The sequence below is a fragment of the Schistocerca gregaria genome, chromosome 8 (genome assembly GCF_023897955.1).
Source record: "Schistocerca gregaria isolate iqSchGreg1 chromosome 8, iqSchGreg1.2, whole genome shotgun sequence".
Classification (NCBI taxonomy): domain Eukaryota; kingdom Metazoa; phylum Arthropoda; class Insecta; order Orthoptera; family Acrididae; genus Schistocerca; species Schistocerca gregaria.
The window spans coordinates 71,877,500-71,895,753 of record NC_064927.1 but is presented as its reverse complement, the minus strand read 5'-3'; the positions used below and the strand labels follow the sequence as shown (position 1 = coordinate 71,895,753).

Below are 18,254 nucleotides of genomic sequence, written 5' to 3'. Positions count from 1 at the left end.
GTGCCACTTGTAAGTTCTGATAAGGTACTGAAAAAAATATATATGGCACACACAGTTATGAGGGAGCTGCTACTCACCATGCAGCAGAGAGCAGAGATGCTGAGTTGCAAATTGGCAAAACAAAAAGACTGTCAAACAAACAAACAAGTAAAATGTCGGTCAGAAAAGCCAAGTAAAATGTCGGTCAGAAAATCCTCACACACACACACACACACACACACACACACACACACACACACACACACACACACACACACACGAGATAGCCAAGCTAGGAGGATGGCATTTCAGAAATTAGTCCAGATTCAATTTTATTTCATCTTTTATTAACTGAATATTTTCAGGAATACTGTAATGAAAGGGAGGTGCATAGCTACTCCTCCCTGACAATGGCACAAATCATTTCCTGTTTACTATGCATTCTATTCAATCAACAGGTATACATAAATCTGATAACAAGTAACACAGGAAGTAATATAGTATATACAGGTATGACCATTTCCATTTCTGGATTATCATTCTTTGACTGCAGTAGATTTAACAATTTCAAAATGATATAATCTTTCTACAAAAGCCATAAAATCATTGAATAATATATCATGCCTGTAATCCAATAGATGAATATATTCCCTATTTTGACAAGTTCCAGAAAATATTATAGCATAAGACTAGGAGACGCTAAACACGAATTAAGGTTTCTAGTCGATATCACAATATATATTAGTTTTAAGTTTGAAACAATTCCGTCCCTGCACATTTAAAAACATTTCTTGATACAAAATATTAAGGATATATCCAAGCACAGTCACAGATTTGAAAGTAATATCTTAATGAATGATAACTCAAACTGTATAAAATACACTTTAAAATACTTACATGTGCATATGGAATGCAACATACATTTTCTACAGTTCATTTCTAATTGTCAATACTTAGGGTTTTTTTACAAACAAATTTGAATTATAAAGGGAATGTATCTCGCTAGAATGCTGCACTACTGTACAATAATTAAGCATTGTACAAAATGTAATTGTCAGTCAGAAGAAAATGTAACGAGCTTTTCCAGTGTCATATTCATTTTCTGAAGATGGCATATACTTTATTAAAGAGTATAGCATACAGGATAACATCTGTAAATACATTGATGGGGATGGTGAACTATGTATTTTCGTATACAGATAGAAATAAAAACATTGCCAGTAGTTATTTGAATAGGAATTTATTCCTCTGTGCAACTGCTACTATCAACTTTTCTGAGTATTTGAAAAAGGAAGACACAGGTGCCCAAAAGCTGCAATATGACTACTTTTTTCCTAGTGACTATTTTTTATAACATCAGGATAATCATCATACAGTCGGGATAATTTAGTCTAATCAGCTAACTGTAATGAGTGCAGATGATTGGCTACCCACACTAGGCCAGCAAGCCTACCTATGACAGTTAAATTGAACTGTTACTGTTCTTCAAAAGAACAACACGCTGTTGCCCACTTAGTTGTTTGCTCCTTACTCTCTTCAAAAGCTGAGTTGTCAGCTATTTGCCATAGTTATCCAGTATGACTTTACTGCACCAACCAGATGATGATGATGATGATGATGATGATGATGATGATGATGATGATACCAAAACTATTCATACTGCAGCTTCCCAGAGGCCAGACCTTCCTTTTTCAATCCATCTGCACAAAACATGCAGGTTTTACTGCACAAAATCAGTGTTTCATGAGAATGGACTGTAGAGCCAGAATAACCATTAGATATTTAATCTGAAAAGTATTAGACAATTAAGTCCTGGAAATCAATAATTTTTCTTGATGCAGAATGTCTAACATCTTACCCATATCAAATATAGAAAGCAATATTAAAAAAAAGGGAAACAAAGTTTTGTTTAATGCAGACACATCATAAACTACACAGATACTTTCAGAACAAATTCAGTGTGTGGAACTCTGTGTGATAACATTAAAAGATCATTTTTCAAGTCTGTAAAATTTCAGCCATGAGAAAGACAGGATGACATTTCAACTATTAACACGAGTGGCAGATATTAACAAATGTATAATTGTGTGAGCCACAATGATTTAAGTTTACCAAAAAAAAAGGTTGTGCATTATTTTCACACTAATTCAGCGCATAATGTAAACTCTATCCATAGGCCCTCGCAGACCCATCGGTACTGAACGACCGCCACATCATCCTCTGCCAGTGGCATAATTGGATGTGGTACGGGGAGTGTGGGATCAGCACAAAACTCTCCCGGCCATGGTTAGTTTTTGTGAGCAGAAGCTGCTGCTGCTGCTGCTCAGTCACTTAGTTCATGGATGCATTACGAGGCTGCGATCCCATTCCAGTCCTCCCACTGAAGAAACATCCCTGGCAGTACCGGAAATTGATCCTGGGTCCTCTACATGGCATTCGGTAAAGCTGACCACTCTGCTATGGAGGTGGTCCATTTACACACATAAAAGTGGAGGCAAATATTTTGCAGCGACTGGCTCTTCTCTCATCTTAAATTTTTATTATCCAGCCTAATTGTTACATGAGTTACTTACCATCTGTAGTGGTTCAACTCAGAAGGGGCACTTTAAAAACTACAGAATATACAACATCATAATCATTATTACATGTATTCTAAGAGGAGATAACAATGCTCACTGAAAATAGCCATACTAAAGAATGAATTTCTATTCAGAAAGTGGCTATACATATTTTTATTTCTATCTCAACAGATAAAATAATGTCTGATTCATCTTCTTTCAAAAACACCATTAAAGCTTAAAAACTATCAAACATACATTTAAATTATATAGTTTTCATTCAATTTATTCAATTAATAATACTTGTAATAGTTTACTACGAAAATACACCTTTTTCACGAAAATGAATATGGGAGACATACTCACTCACTCACACTCACTCGTCATCTGCTAATTTACATTTTCACAGCTGGCATAATACTGCCACACCTACACACTAAACAATAAGGCAACACTTTATTTTCTATTAAAGCTCACACACTGATATATGATAAAACAATAATATCTCTGTATATTTACAAATTATGTATAAAGATGCAATAAACGTATTCTTTACATTAACAAAAAATTTTCTTTAAATTCTCACCAATAGTGTAATCTCTGGAATTCATATATATTTCGCAAAAATCAACAATTAGGCTGAATTGCTCCCTGGTATTTTTATCCGCACATATTATCTTCATTTTATCTTCTGTATTAATAATCTCTCATCAATATCTAACACAGGTGTGCAATATCAAGGCAGAACATTAGCAGTACTACTATAACTATTATTATTATTATTATTTTTATCATCATCATTTACATAACAGTGAAATGTGTAACAATTTTATATACAACACACATTTATAAACTTGTATGAGACATCTAAATGACTTGCACATGTCAATTGTTAAATTAATATTTTTCCATACATAATTAAAAGAATAACACACAACTTATTTCTTCAGACTTCTGAAAGGGCTCACAAGGTACAGAAATAATGTAGTTTTTGTGAATTAATATGTTCATAATAACATTTACTGACTAGTGTTGCTTTAACTACATGGTTAATGGAAAATACAGCTACATTCTGCTGGGAATAATGCTATTGACTAAAGATCATAATGAGTTGTTTGTCTTACAGAAGAAACAGCAAGAAACTGAGGACTAAATTTTATGTGGAAAGGTAAATAATGATCATATAAAAATTTCTTCCAGACATTTTCCTATAAAAAAGAAACAATATGAAATGTGTATGGAAATGGCACTAAAAACAATACTACAGGCATAATAAAATATATTAAAAGTGCACCAGAAAACACACAATGCAGCACAGGGTAGTAACATATTCATTGTTATGAACTTTAACTGTATTGATGGTCCTGTGAAAGGGGTTACTAATAGATGATGATCCACCAATGACAAAATTTGCATTCCCGGAGAATGACTTGCTGACCCAACTTCATTCTGAAAAACTGTAATATTTAAATTACAAAAATAATATTAACACAAGAAAATGCAGGGTATGCTGATAAAACGTATGTATGGAAACACAACATACAAAAATTAAATATCTGTGTCCCATTTAAACAAGGGCAATCACATACTTTGTACAGAATTTACTGCAATCATGGTGATTATATAATAAACTAAAAACATGAAAGAAAATATAAAATATAATCTCCTCTTTGGTTTCTTAATGGCTCTTCCACATCACATGCAAATAAACTGACTGAATACTTTAATGAAGAACGCCCTTTGACAAAAAACTGCAGTGCAGGTAATGATATTAAAATAATGTTTTGTTCAAAATATACACTATACACATTACTAATAACATTATGCTTGCATACTTCACAGAATATTTTGGGCATGATAGACCCCTTAAAGAAATTTAAGATTTTTCTCATCTTTCTTCTTTAGATTCTACTGCAAAGTGCACAAAATTGAAGAACTGATGTCAATAAAATAAAGACATTATAGACAGGCAAATGGATTTCAAGGAATAATGTTATGAATTCCACTGATCTAATAGTATTAGCAATATAAACTTGTAGAATCGGGGATGTCAGTACATGTACCCTCCCACAAGGAACATATATCTAATAAAAATGAACTGGGCTATCAGTCTTATGCCACATATACTGTTTCTTGTACAACACCACATAAAACAAAAGGTGTATGGTACAAAAGGCAAAACAAGTCTGTGTACTAAAAAACTAATCATATTGCTGAAGATGACATCTGTTATGAAGACAGCTGGTAAACAAAATTAATTTTTCCTATAAACTAAATACATAGCTTAAACTGTGAGAACCTGAGATGATTGAGTACTATGAACAGATATGGCATAATGGTATTGGGTATATTAGTGTACAAAAATACATATAAACATTCTTTAAAGCAGATAGATTGACATTGATTACAAAGCACAAAAGTGTCATCAGGTATGAATTTTCTTTGTATGATACATCTGTCTTCTCTGCATTAACTTCTTTTGATTTTAAAGGGGGCAAAATATTGCCTTATATTAAGACTACAAAAGTCTATAAATACTTTGAATGAAACAGAAGAGCAACTTATTCACACTGATCAACAATTTACAATAAAAGCAATCTTCGCATGGCACTCACTTTTAACACATTTTGCATGCATTCGAGTGACATTTCACCATACATTTACACAACACACAAAAAATAACAAATAATTTACAATACTTTAGCTTTTACCACAGTTATGAGAACATAAATATTCACACGAGACCAATGAGATATGTCACAGGGCAAAACCTCACTGACTCACATTAGGCAGCAGAGTTTCTTAAGATCCGAATCAAACTCATCATCGAGATCACGTGTGTCGGGTGCCTTGCCGACAACACTGGGCATGTACTGCTGCTGGTCCAACCCCTCTCGCTCGTAGAACAACATATAGGCTGAGCTGGTGTCCATTTGAGACTCACTCACCTCCTAAATGAAACATAAAAGATACATTAGAAAATGCTAAGAATTTATCAGACCTTCATGGATGTGCTGTATTGCAAGGAAGAAACAGGTAGGGTACACGTGAATAGAAAGGGTAAGATTGTATTTGTGGTCCAACTACTAAATGTTTTGATCTGCAACTGGTGAATTATCGAATTTAAAGTACTTTGCTGTGCAACTGATGTAACCTCTGAAATGTTACAGGTTGAACGGTAATTGTCAAATGTCACACTAATTTTTATGAACAAACAGCAAATTTTAGTCTCACGTACCGTAATCCATGAACAGAATCAGTTATTACCATTGAATGTCACACCATTTACAGACACTAGCTGCACTTGTCAGCTTCGTCCACACAGAGTTTATGTTTAATAATAAACAAATGCTATTTTTGTTATTACTTACTTACTTATATTTGTTATTATGAAACCAATCATTTATTTATGGCACAGCCATCCACATGTCTTGTCAATATTTGGATGATGATCCTGGAATGTTGGCTGTATTCTTTCATAGGAGCATAACGGAATGTTGCAAGTTTTAAATCACAATTCCCGTACACTTCCACTAGTCAATATTTGTGAAGAGCGTTCATTCTTTCTCTGTTTCTTCCCTTCCATAATAGCTGCTGTTTACTAGATACTTTGTTTTCATGTGAGCACACTAATTCTTGCTTCTTCTCCGATATTTTCATATTGTTATTCACTTCAAATTTCCCTTATGCATTGCATTCATTGAATTATAGTAAGTAGTCTCTCTCTTTCATTTTCTGTTTTGTTTCTTTCTGTTGCCTAATTTCTGTGATTTTGCTTGAGACTGTCTGCCATTTTACTGATAACTGATCCATTTTTATATGCTGCTAAAATAATATTGACACACACATCAAACTTTGGTTTATAATACCTTTACAGAAGGAAATATGTAAAAGAAAGCACCCACAATTTCCAATACCAGAACATTCCTAGAAATTCATGGAAATTTCTAGAACACTGTAACGCAAGATTCTTTCTGAGGCTATACAATGCCAAGAACGCTTTTAAAATTGCTGCACAGGCCAATTCCCATCACAAAGAGAGCAAAATAAAATTAATCTGACAATTCCAACCACAGATTTGAGTTGCCTACAAAATTCCAAACTCATTCATAATCATCTGAGACCAGGTAAATCTTTAATTAACAACTCAAAACTAAATTAGTTATTTTATGCAATTAGGATAATTTTCGCCAGCTAACGGGTATCATTGAAAGACTGTTACATGAAGGACCATAAAATGGAGGGGTGGTCAAAGAAATATTCACATTCTCTACCTGGTTAATGTAGAAAATGCCCAAAAATGAGAATTTCCTTTGGCTGTGTATTAAGGCCAACTGTATACATCAGCACGATTTGTATTCACAAGCTTGCAATAGTCCCACTGGCTGCTACATGCCAAGAACATAAATGTACAGTGAGCACACAATATTGTGACATCACAAAACATAATGAAGTAAGCTTTGTCATTCAACCTCTGCTCCTACTTTCACAATATGTTCAACATTCCTTGCTCTCTCATGGCTGAATGTAATCTCATTGTACTTCAGTGTGTTTTGACATTTTCTCGTTTTAATTCCTAAACAAAATCAAATTTGAAGTTTTCTGAGCGTTTCTAGATCTTTATATCTACACAGGTCTTTTTGACAGAAGGAATAGCTGTTATAGAATCTTCTCCTGTCGTGTGGGTGGCCTCAATTTTATTTCCGACCAACAGAAATTTTTAAACAACCGTGCATGTTCTACAAGCATTTTCACGGAGCATAATATATGTACTAACGGAAAAAAATTATAAGAACAGACTTTCCACGAATATCATGTGGCAGTGTACTGCAAGTACAGAAAATATGACATTTTCATTACTAGTAACTAAATTCCGTCACTTCCAACAGCACCACAACCACAGCATTCTAGCTGCACAGTTTCCATAGAACAATGTTCCTGTAACACCTCCACCCGAAGACAAGCCTGCAGTCGCTTGAAATTAGTCACTGGTACATGAAATAAATCTTATCATAAACTCAGAAAGTGACTGGATGTGCAATTTTTTAAATAAAAAAAAAAAAAAAAAAAAATGATAGCACTCGAGACGTAATATTCAATTTGAGTCTCTTCCCCCTCCCCCTTCAGTTCAAATACTAACACAAAATATGTGCTAATTAACGCATATCTATGTGTCAATCACTATGAGAAACACCTGTCTCCTCATGTCTAATTACATACTGTACACAAAATTTCAATTTTCATTGCAAATAGAAATTCTTAATTACCAATCATTTATAAAAGATCATTAACAAAGGTTGTTTAAATTCTTTTAAAATTACATTTTTTTCATCTTAAAATACTTTAAAAATATGCACTATCTGGGAATCAAAGCCAAGCTGCCCCTGTAGTAGGTGAACACAATACCAAAGAGCCACACTGCCTGTCAAAAATTCAGCCTACATCTAGTGAGTTAAACGTAACCGGAAATTTCAAAGTCGATTTTCTCATGTATTTTTGACAATTTCTTGAGCTGTTTACGAAGAGCAATATTTGAGTTCTGAATTTCATGTCAGTAGATATAAAAAAATTACAAAAGTCCAATTTCTATGTGGTACCCTTGTCAGTTTTCTTTCCTAGTTGCTCATGTAGACACTGGATAGACTATAGCTGTATTTCTCACCTTCCTTTTCATGTTATTCAGCTCTCTTACAACTGCAGTTCAGTTTCTGAACAGGTTATAAATAACCTTTCTCAACTGGGATGGGAAAAATCACCTAGAAACATTAGATTCGAACAAAGAGTGCATCACAACACAAGAAAATTGTAAGAATGGGTACGGACAAGACTATACTGGACAATTGGCTGGTGGAAAAAAAAAGACAAAACTACTCCTTCCTCATCTTTCAGTGTGTAGAAACTGATCAACCTGAGGAATGGGTAGCGAAAAATAATTTAGCCAGAGCTTCAACTGAAATTTCTTTTTGAAAATAAAACAGAGTAACAAAAACTGGCAATTTATCACCAAAACATTAAAGACCTCTGCACTATGATCAATTAATTTATAACTGATGTCTACAATGTAGGAAAATAGGAAAGGACAGCAATGTAGGAAAAGACAGGTAGCTACTTACCATAAAGATGACACATCAAGTTGCAGACAGGCACAATTAAAAGACATTCACATATAGCTTTCTGCCACAGCTTTTGTCCGTAAACACACACACACACACACACACACACACACAAAAGGGCGGGTGGCAAGCAACCACACCTCATGCACACACCTCCAGCATTGCAACATCATGTGGGATGCAAGCACAATCTGGAGGGAAAGGGGAAGAGGAAGCAGGAGCAGAAGCAGAAGCAGGAGCAGAAGCAGAAGCGGCATGGATAGTAGTGTACAGGTGGGGAGGGAGATGAACATTGTCTGGTGGAGTGTACAGTCACTAGACTGCCAACAAGTGCGGTGTCAGGAAGTTGTGGGGCAGGGAGAAGGGGAAAAAATAAGCAAAAAGTAGAGGAGTGGTGAAAGATGGACAGGGGCATTGGCAGAAGGCTGCAAATAAACAGGGTGGGAGATGAGAATGGGGAGGAGATGATAGGACAGAGTGGGTAGAAGCTGTTGGGTGGAGGGTGTGAGGGCAGTATGTTACCATAGGTTGAGTCCAGGATAATTGTGGGAGCGGAGAATTTGTTGTAAGGATAACTCCTGTCTGCACAGTTCAGGTGGTTTGTGTAGTGATACAGCCACTGAAATGAAGTGTGTTTTTTACAGTTGCATGCTGTTCCATAGGGTGGTCTACTTTGCTCTTTGTCACAGTTTTGCAGTGGCCATTCCTGGTGGACAACTGATAGGTAGTAATTCCAATATAGAAAGGTGTCCAATGACTACAGCAGAGCTGGTAAATGATGTGGCTGCTTTCACAGGTGGTCGAGCCCCTGACAGTGTTGGATAAACCTGTGACAGGGCTGGAATAGGAAGTGCTGGGTGGGTGGATTGGGCAGGCTTTGCACCTAGGTCTTCCACATAGATATGATCCTTGTGGCAAGGGGTCAGGATTGGGACTGGCATAGGGATGTTGTGGAGGTTGGGTGACAGAACACCAATTTAGAAGAGGGAAGTATCTTGTGTAGGGTATCTGTGAGCTGTCAAATATAGATTGTTCCCATGTTCTGCGCTTTAGTGGGCTCCATGTTAATTCTGGTATATAAAAAAATTGTCATGAATAATTATTACTTAGCAACATCTTTGTGTAGAGAATATAAAAAAAGAGATGGTGTTGGCATCTATGTTAATAATAATGTCACATGGAGAGCAACTGATATGCAAAAATACTGTTTAGAACAACATTTGGAAGTATGGGCCATAGAACTGTCTTTCAATAATCTTCATACATCAGTAGTGACAGTATACAGAGCATCTTCATGGAATTTTAGTCCCTTTTTAGAAGAGTTAGATGTTCTCTTAACATACATATTCAAACACAGAAGAGATATGGTAGTGCTTGGAAGCATCAATGTAAATTTTCTAACTAATTGCAGAGACAAACCAGACTGAGAAAATTTGATTATTAATATTATTATTATTATTATTATTTATTTATTTATTTTGGTTTATGGGGTGCTCAACAGCACGGTTATCAGTGCCTGTAAAATTCCCAATCTTTTCACTATCCAGTCTCGCCATTTTCCTGCATGATGATGGAATGACGAGGACAACACAAAGATGCAGTCCCCGTTCAGAGAAAACCACCTAGCTGGCTGGGAATCGAACCCAGGACCCTGTGATCCAGAGGCAGTAACACTAACCAATAGACCATGAGCTGCAGGAGGTTCGAGATCCGTGTACAATTTAGATAATGCCAATTCCAAGTACCATCTTTTTATTACTGAATTGACACTGATATTTGCAAATACCTTCCCAAAAAGAATACACAAACTCCAAACCAAAAAACTCATCAAGAAGCCCTGGATAACCACTGGTATTAAGATTTCATGCAAAAGGAAATAAGAAGTATACATCAACTCAAAAAATTTAGACATCTCCAACCAGTTAAATCACGATAAGTAGTACTGTAAAATTCTAAGTAAAATTTTTCAGAAGTCAAAAAGTTCACATCTTTGCTCCAAAATTAATAAATCTAGTAACAAAATCATAACTGTATGGGAAGAGAGAATGAGTGAAACTGGTGCAAAACATTGTTCTTAACAATGAAGGTAAACATGCACATACTCAAGAGATCATGGCAAAAAAATTGTATGGACTCTTTATGTGTTGATGAGAGAACGGGACACAATGGCTGCTTAGAAAGGGTCATATAAATACTGAAAGATAATTTCCCGATTGGAGTAGATATGTATAGCCCCTATAACAGTATAGGAAGTAAGGAAAGCCATAATATCTTTAAGGAGTGAAAATTCAACTGGCGTTGACAATATTTCCAGCACACCGCTAAAAGCCTGCTGTAATCAGTTTTTTTTTTTTTTTTTTTTTTTTTTTAATTCCTTGCTCATATCTTCAATGTTCCTCTCAAACTAGGTTCTTCCCTGACAAGATGACGTATGCTATTCTAAAGTCCTCATAAAATTAATATATGCCTGGATAGTTAATCACCCAAAAGACTTTGCAATAATTAGTGAAAACCAATCTGGATTCAGACAGGTACCTCCACTACTGAAGCTGTATTTTCATTTACCAATAACATTTTAGAAAGCCTTTAAAAGAAGATATTGCCTGTTGGCATATTTTGCGACCTGTCTAAGGCCTCTGACTATGTCAATCATAGAATACTTATACAGAAAGTATGTTACTTTGGAATCGAAGGACAAATGGGCACCTAGTTCAACTACTATCTAAAGAACAGAGAACAGAAAATAGTGCTAGATTGTAATAACATGTAGGTTGGAGGGGTAGAGTCTGACTGGGAAACAGTTCATTACGGAGTTCCACAAGGTTCTGTCTTTGGTCCACTGCTATTTCTGATGTAGTGGTGTGATCGAAAAGTAATTGGAATTTTTTACCTTCATGGACTTTATACAAATGAATTTCCATGTTTTTAAATATCTTGTTGGTACACATGTTCCAATGTAATTTTGCATTTTCAGCTATTTTGAATATTTAGTTTCCTGTTGATAGTTAAAAAGGTTATACATGTGAATCTTTACTTCCGAAAAAGTTGGATCAAAGAATTTCCCCTAAATTTTGGTTGGAAAATAGAATAAAGTGCAGCACCGCATTCAAAATGTTGGCTGTCACTTTTGGCAAATCTATGATTAAGACAAGAGTTTACAAGTGGTATGAATGTTTCAAAGAGGGTCAAGAAAATGTTGAAGACGACAACTGCCCTGGGCTCCCTAGCACGTCAGTTACTGACTACAATGTGGAAGATGCAATGGTTCTGGTTTATTACCATCAGAGAGGTTCCTGATGATGTCAGCATACCCTCTGCCTCAGCCAAGCAATTTTTTTGGACGTTGTTTGCGTGAAACATGTAGCAGCGAAGTTTGTTCTGCAATTATTGAATTTTGATCAAGAATGACATCACTTACAAATTGCTAAATGATGTTGACAATGATCCAGAACATCTAAAGGAGGTCATCACAGGTGAAGAAACACGGGTATTTGGGCACAATGTCGAAACCAAGGCCCAATCGCCACAATGGAAACTGCCTGAAGAGCCAAGAACGAAAAAACATTGACAAGGTTCTTCTCACTGTTTCCTTTGATTAAAACGGGATGGTGAATTAGTAATTCCCATTTCATGGTTGGATGCTCAAAAAGGAATGCTACCTGGAAGTTGGGAGCTATTTGCATGAAGCCATCCACAACAAATACCAGAACTGTGGCAAAGCCACTCATAGGAATCCCATCACAGTAATGCTCCTGCTCTCACCTCAATAATCGTATGAGATTTTTTCACAAAAAAACAAGACCATCATATTGCCTCAGCTATCGCATTCACAGTGCATGGACCCCTATGACTTCTTTCTATTCATGAGGCAGGAGAGAACCATAAAAGGACATCGTTTTGTCACCACTGATGAGAGAAAAACAAAATTGCTGAATGAGCTGAACACCATAATGAAAAGAGTTCAAGAGGTGCTTCCGAGATTGGAAAAATCACTGACACGAGTGTGTTATATCCAAGGGTGATTACTTTTAAGGGGAGAAAGTTGTTGTTGATGAATAAATAGAGATTCTTTGAGAAAAACAAAAATTTCCATTATTATCTGATCACAGCCACGCGTGCGCGCGCATACGCCTCGAGTACAGGCGCCACTTTATAGTTGGTGTGTGAAGTTTGTGCTCAATTTGGCCACTGGAGACCACACGTCATGCTAATCCAACAGCAGCGTTGTGAGAAACCTGCCAGCTGTCCCCCATGGGAACTAATTACTGTACAGGCCAGAACATAAGGCACCACCAGGCGATTGTATAGTGTTAATTGTATTGTACAGGGTCACACATGGGAGACGGACAGTGTTTAATGAAATAATACTCAGCCAACTTTAAAATTAATGCATGTTTATTTACACAAAATCAAAGATCATTAGTTCCCATTTTAGTTAAAGTTATTTGTGAAAAATAATGTCAAGGTGATGTCCATCATTTCAAATGCAGGACTCAAGTCTCTTCTCAAAATCCTCCATAACATGGATTAAAATCTCTGCAGGGATGGCAGCAATTTCTTGAATGATTGCATTCTTCAACTCGTTCAAATTTCGTGGTTTGTGGTTATAGACACAATTCTTAAGGTACCCCAATAGAACAAAGTCATATACTGACAAGTTGGGGGGCCAAGGAACATTGCCAAAACGTGAGATAATTGGGCCAGGAAACATGTGCCTAAGAACTGTCATTGAAGTGTTCGCGGTATGCGATGTTGCCCCATCCAGCTGGAACCAAACACATTTTAAAGGGATTTGTTGTCTTCTTAGTTCTGGTTTCAAGAATGTTTCAAGCATACAAATGTGATGAACCAAATTAACAGTAACTGTGGCCCCATACTCTCCAAAAAGTAAGGTCCAAAAATGCCAATAGAGCCAAGAGCACACCAGACTTACTTTTTCTGAGTGTAGAGTGTAGAGGTTTCGCTTATTCACAGTCCCGTTTAAATGAAAATGAGCTTCATCGTGCATCAATAAAATTTCATTTTCATTCTATCCCAAAATCACTTGCATTCTGTAAGCAAAGTCTTCTCGTACAGCAAAATCAGTTTCCTTAAGTTGTTGGACAATAAGCATTTTGTAGGGATGGAATTTTGATTATTTATGCAAAATTCATCTAACCGGTTCACGACTGATTCGTAACTCACTAGCATGACATCTAGATGACCGTCCTGGGCTTCTGACTGCCGCTTGCCTTACCCTTGCAACATTTTCTGGTGTTGTTACTCTGTGACTCGGACCAGGATGCTTCTTATCCAGTATGTTTGCAGTTGATCTGAAGCTTTCCACCCATCTGAGGATTGTGTTACAGCTTGGAACAGCTCCATGTCGACTGACATTAAACCGCACACGAAACAATCACTGCATACCAATAATAGACTCCCAACTTTTCACGAAACTGTCATAGACGAACACTCGACGTTGCAAGTCCAACTGCTTCATAGTGACTGAGTAAATGAAATGGCGTCTTATGTGGATCTGAACTATCCCCACCATGACCAACTTCCACCACCGCACCCTCAGTACTACATAGTTCAAAACCACAGTCTCCCGTGTGTCACCCTGTACTTACCGTTCATGAGTGGGTACTGTTCGAGCAGTTAATTATCGTGTCCTTGGGTTATAACGCACTTCATATATTAACAACCGACCACTGTCCTCAAAGAAAGCAAGCACTGATGAAAAGTATTGCAATAGACAATAAAACATCTCTTAGGCGCTCTACGAATGTAGTGATGTGGACATGTTGGGAATGTGGGTCTCATGGGGAGCATGCAAAGGATAAGTCCCTGCAGTCGTGCTATCCTCTGTGCCCTCGGTGGCTCAGATGGATAGAGCGTCTGCCATCCCGGGTTCGAGTCCCGGCCGGGGCACACATTTTCAACATGTCCCTAACGAAGTACGTCAACGCGTTTGCAGCGAGGGTGTCCATTTAATTCTCATTTCAATAAAATATCCAACAACCTAGGGTCAACCTCAGCAAGACCAATTATATTGAATTCTATTCTGATAAAAGAAGCCCACTGAAGATAAACACTGTACACGAGGGCCAACAGATACATAGGGTGCATTGTTCCAAATTCTTAGGTGTCCAAACAGCTAACAGGCTTCACTGGGAATTCAACACCCACCAAATATCCAGCAACATTTGCCATTTGGATAATTGCCAAAACCAGAGATATTAATGTCTCAAAATCTGACTACTTCTATTTGCTTATGTGTTATGGAATAATCTTCTGGGAAAATTCATTGATGTCTGAAAAAGTCTTCGCAAGTCAGAAAAACTTTGTCCAAAATTGTGTGTGGAGCAACTAAGAAACCCATGTTGTAATCATTTTAAGCAAATATGAATACTAATTGCACCCTCACAATATTGCTTTTAAATCATGACATTCAATGCTTCAAAATCCTCCTTAATTTGAAATGAATGAGTCATACCATCATCATAACACAACAAGGAACTGTGAAATACACTGTGACCTGAAAAATTTTACCCTGATTCAGAAAGGTGTAAAATACATTAGCACAAAAATCTTCAACTCACTTCCAAGTAATGTTGTGTGTCAATGAGGTGGTAATACCTATTTAAAAGCAGTCTAGAAGAGTTCTTGCTTGAAAAAAGTATTTTTATACGCTATGTGAATTCTTTAGCAGAGATAAATAAGATTATTTCCCATATATTTCTGTATATTCCTGCTTTAATTATATTAATTTGAGTTCTATAAGTCAAGAATGTGATCTTTCTTACTGCACCAATTAAGTAGTATATATTAGTGACTTACCTTACAACTGCTGTCATTGTAGCAGTACCACCGTCCATTTGGATTGCATGCATATGACACATAATGGCCACCTCCTAGGATGCCTGAATGTGACTAGAAGAAGAAAAGATTATTTTTACTGTCAAATGTATTGAAATTTAAAAAATGCATATACAACATAAATCTTGTTACAGCACTGTTGAAAAGAACTAACTTCACAACATTTTGTATATTTGCTGTCTGACCTGCAGTCAATAACTTCAGTCCTTGGGTACTTCTTTATGGCTTAATTGGCAATATTACACAGTCACAAACAGTGGCACAAGATAAAAGACAGTCATTAATATTATTAAAACTTGGAATATGAAACAAACAGAACTTGCAAAAAACTCACAGCATGTGGGCTTCGTTGCTCAACCAAACCATGCATGTGCATACTAATTCCCATCATGGGCCATGGCCAACTGTGTAGTTTGAACCTCCTAATGCAAACCGTTCAGAAGTTATGACCATTTTATTTCAATAATTGTCACCCTGTAGAAAACTACCACAAATAAAGCAGCCAAAAGGAAATGCAGATATATAAAAAGTGAGAGTGACAGAAAATGCAAAATGGCAAAACAGGAATGGCACAAAACAGCAAAACAGAAACTGCCTGAAGAGAAATTAAAGCTGTAGAATCGTGAACAACTAGGGGAAACACAGACACCATCTACAGAAAATTGACAACATCTGGAGGGAAAACATGCTCCTGTACGAATACTAAGAATCAGTTGGCAACCAGCACTAGGCAAAGAAGGGAAGCTGAAACACGGAAGGAATACATAAGAAGGTAAGAAGGCGCAGGATGGAACAACAAAAATAGATTACTACCCATAGCTAAATATATAGAAGGCACTGAATTGCAGAAAAAACATCTGGAGAAGGTAGTGGCCTTCTCTCTCTCTCTCTCTCTCTCTCTCTCTCTCTCTCTCTCTGTCTGTCTGTCTGTCTGTCTGTCTGTCTGTCTGTCTGTCTGTCTGCATGTGTGTTACTTCTGATGAAGGATGATCCCAAAAGCTGAACATTTCTAGCTGCCTCCTCCCCCCCCCCCCCCCCCTCTCCTCCACCACTTCAGTGTGCTTGTCTGCGACACACCTCAGTGGGCAGCAATGTATCCTTTCCATATTGTTGATTAAATAGAAGGGCTACTTGAAGAAAGCCAACTTCAAGATAACATTGTGGGAAAGAAAGGGATAGTTGGTTGGTTTGGAGGGGGGGGGGGGGGGGGGGGGGGGGGGGTTGGAGGACCCAACAGTGATGTCATCAGTTCCATCAGATTACCTAAGGACAGGAAAGGAAGTTGGCTGTGCCCTTTCAAAGAGACTATTGCGGCATTTGCCTGAAGCAATTTAAGGAATCACAGAAAACCTAAATCATGGTGGCTGGACACAGGTTTGAACCATCCTCCCTAATGCAAGTCCAGTATGCTAACCACTGCACCACCTCACTCAGTACAAGGGAAGTGGAATTAGACTGTGATATACAAGATACAATACCATGGAAGAACTGAAAGAGAACTGGAAGACCAAAATCGAAATAAAGCCCCTGATGTTGAAACATTCACTCAGAAATATTGAGCTTTTAGGAGAACATATCAGGAGAGAACTATTGTATCTCGTATGTAAGATATATGAGATAAAGTACCCTCAGGCTGCAAGAAGAAGGCAAAAATTCCAATTCCAAAAAAGGCAAGGGCTAACAAGTGTCAATATTACAAAACCACTAGCTTAATAGTTCCTATTTGTAAAAGACTGACAAAAAATATGTGCATGAGGATGAAAAAACTGTTTGAAGCTGACCTTCAAAGAGAACAGTTTGGGTTTCAGAGAACTGTGCAAGGCAATACTGACTCTACAACTAAACTTAAAGATAGTTTAAAGAAAGAAAACCCTAAGCTTATAGAATTTGTAGAATTAGAGAAAGCTTTTAACAATGTTGATGTAATATATTACGAAAATTTGAAGGCAGTAAGGATAAAATACAGTGAGCAAAAGAGTATCCATACCAACCATACCACTGTTACAAAAACTGAAGGATGTGAAAGCGAAGCTGTGGTTTAAGAAGGGAGTGAGACAAGATAGTAATACATCACCAATGTTATTCAGCCTGTAACACCGAGCAAGCGGTGAACGAAACCGAGGACAAATTTGGAAAGGGAATTAAATTTCAACAAGAAGAAATGAAAACTTTGAAGTTTGCCAATAACACTAATTCTTCAGAGATGAAAAAGGAGTTGGAAGATCAGTTTGACTGCAGATAGGATAATGAAAAGAGGTTACAACACGGCTATTAACAAAAGTGAAGCAAGGATAATGGATTTTAATTGAATCAGAGCGGACTTCAATGTGAGATGCTTTTAATGGCTACCACAACGAAACTATCTCAAAACCTGACTAAACAGTTTTCTGAAACTTCTTCACCAAAGAAGACAAAGTACATATTCCAGAATTCAAATCAAGAACAGCTGTAAACATGAGTAACTTAGAAGTAGATATCCTCATTTTAGCAAAGCAGCTTCAATCACTTAAAATCTAATTTGTCATTGGGGATGGGAACACGATTGTAGGGGAGGACGTACAAAGAAATTGTTACAGGGGAACATGGGTTAGGCAATACGAATGAGAGAGGGGAAAGGCTGAGTTCCGCCATAAATATCAGTTATTAAAAGCAAATATTTAGTTCAAGAATCACAAGGGGAGGAGGTAGACTTGGAAAAGGTTGGGACATCTGGGAAGATTCCAGTTAGATTACATCATGGTCAGGT

General features: G+C 36.9%; 1 protein-coding gene across 1 annotated transcript in view; it reads right to left on the bottom strand.

The window, feature by feature from the left end:
• Positions 1–304: 304 nt before the first annotated feature.
• LOC126284103 (ubiquitin carboxyl-terminal hydrolase 32) overlaps positions 305–18,254 on the bottom strand; it is a 203,137-nt gene continuing 185,187 nt past the window's right edge. Inside the window, exons 29-31 of the mRNA XM_049982761.1 lie at positions 15,470–15,562; positions 5,322–5,488; positions 305–3,994 (exon numbers count right to left, since the gene is read on the bottom strand). Coding sequence (XP_049838718.1) covers positions 3,982–3,994; positions 5,322–5,488; positions 15,470–15,562 — 273 coding nt within the window. The 3' untranslated portion in view covers positions 305–3,981. The remainder of the gene's footprint in view (positions 3,995–5,321; positions 5,489–15,469; positions 15,563–18,254) is intronic.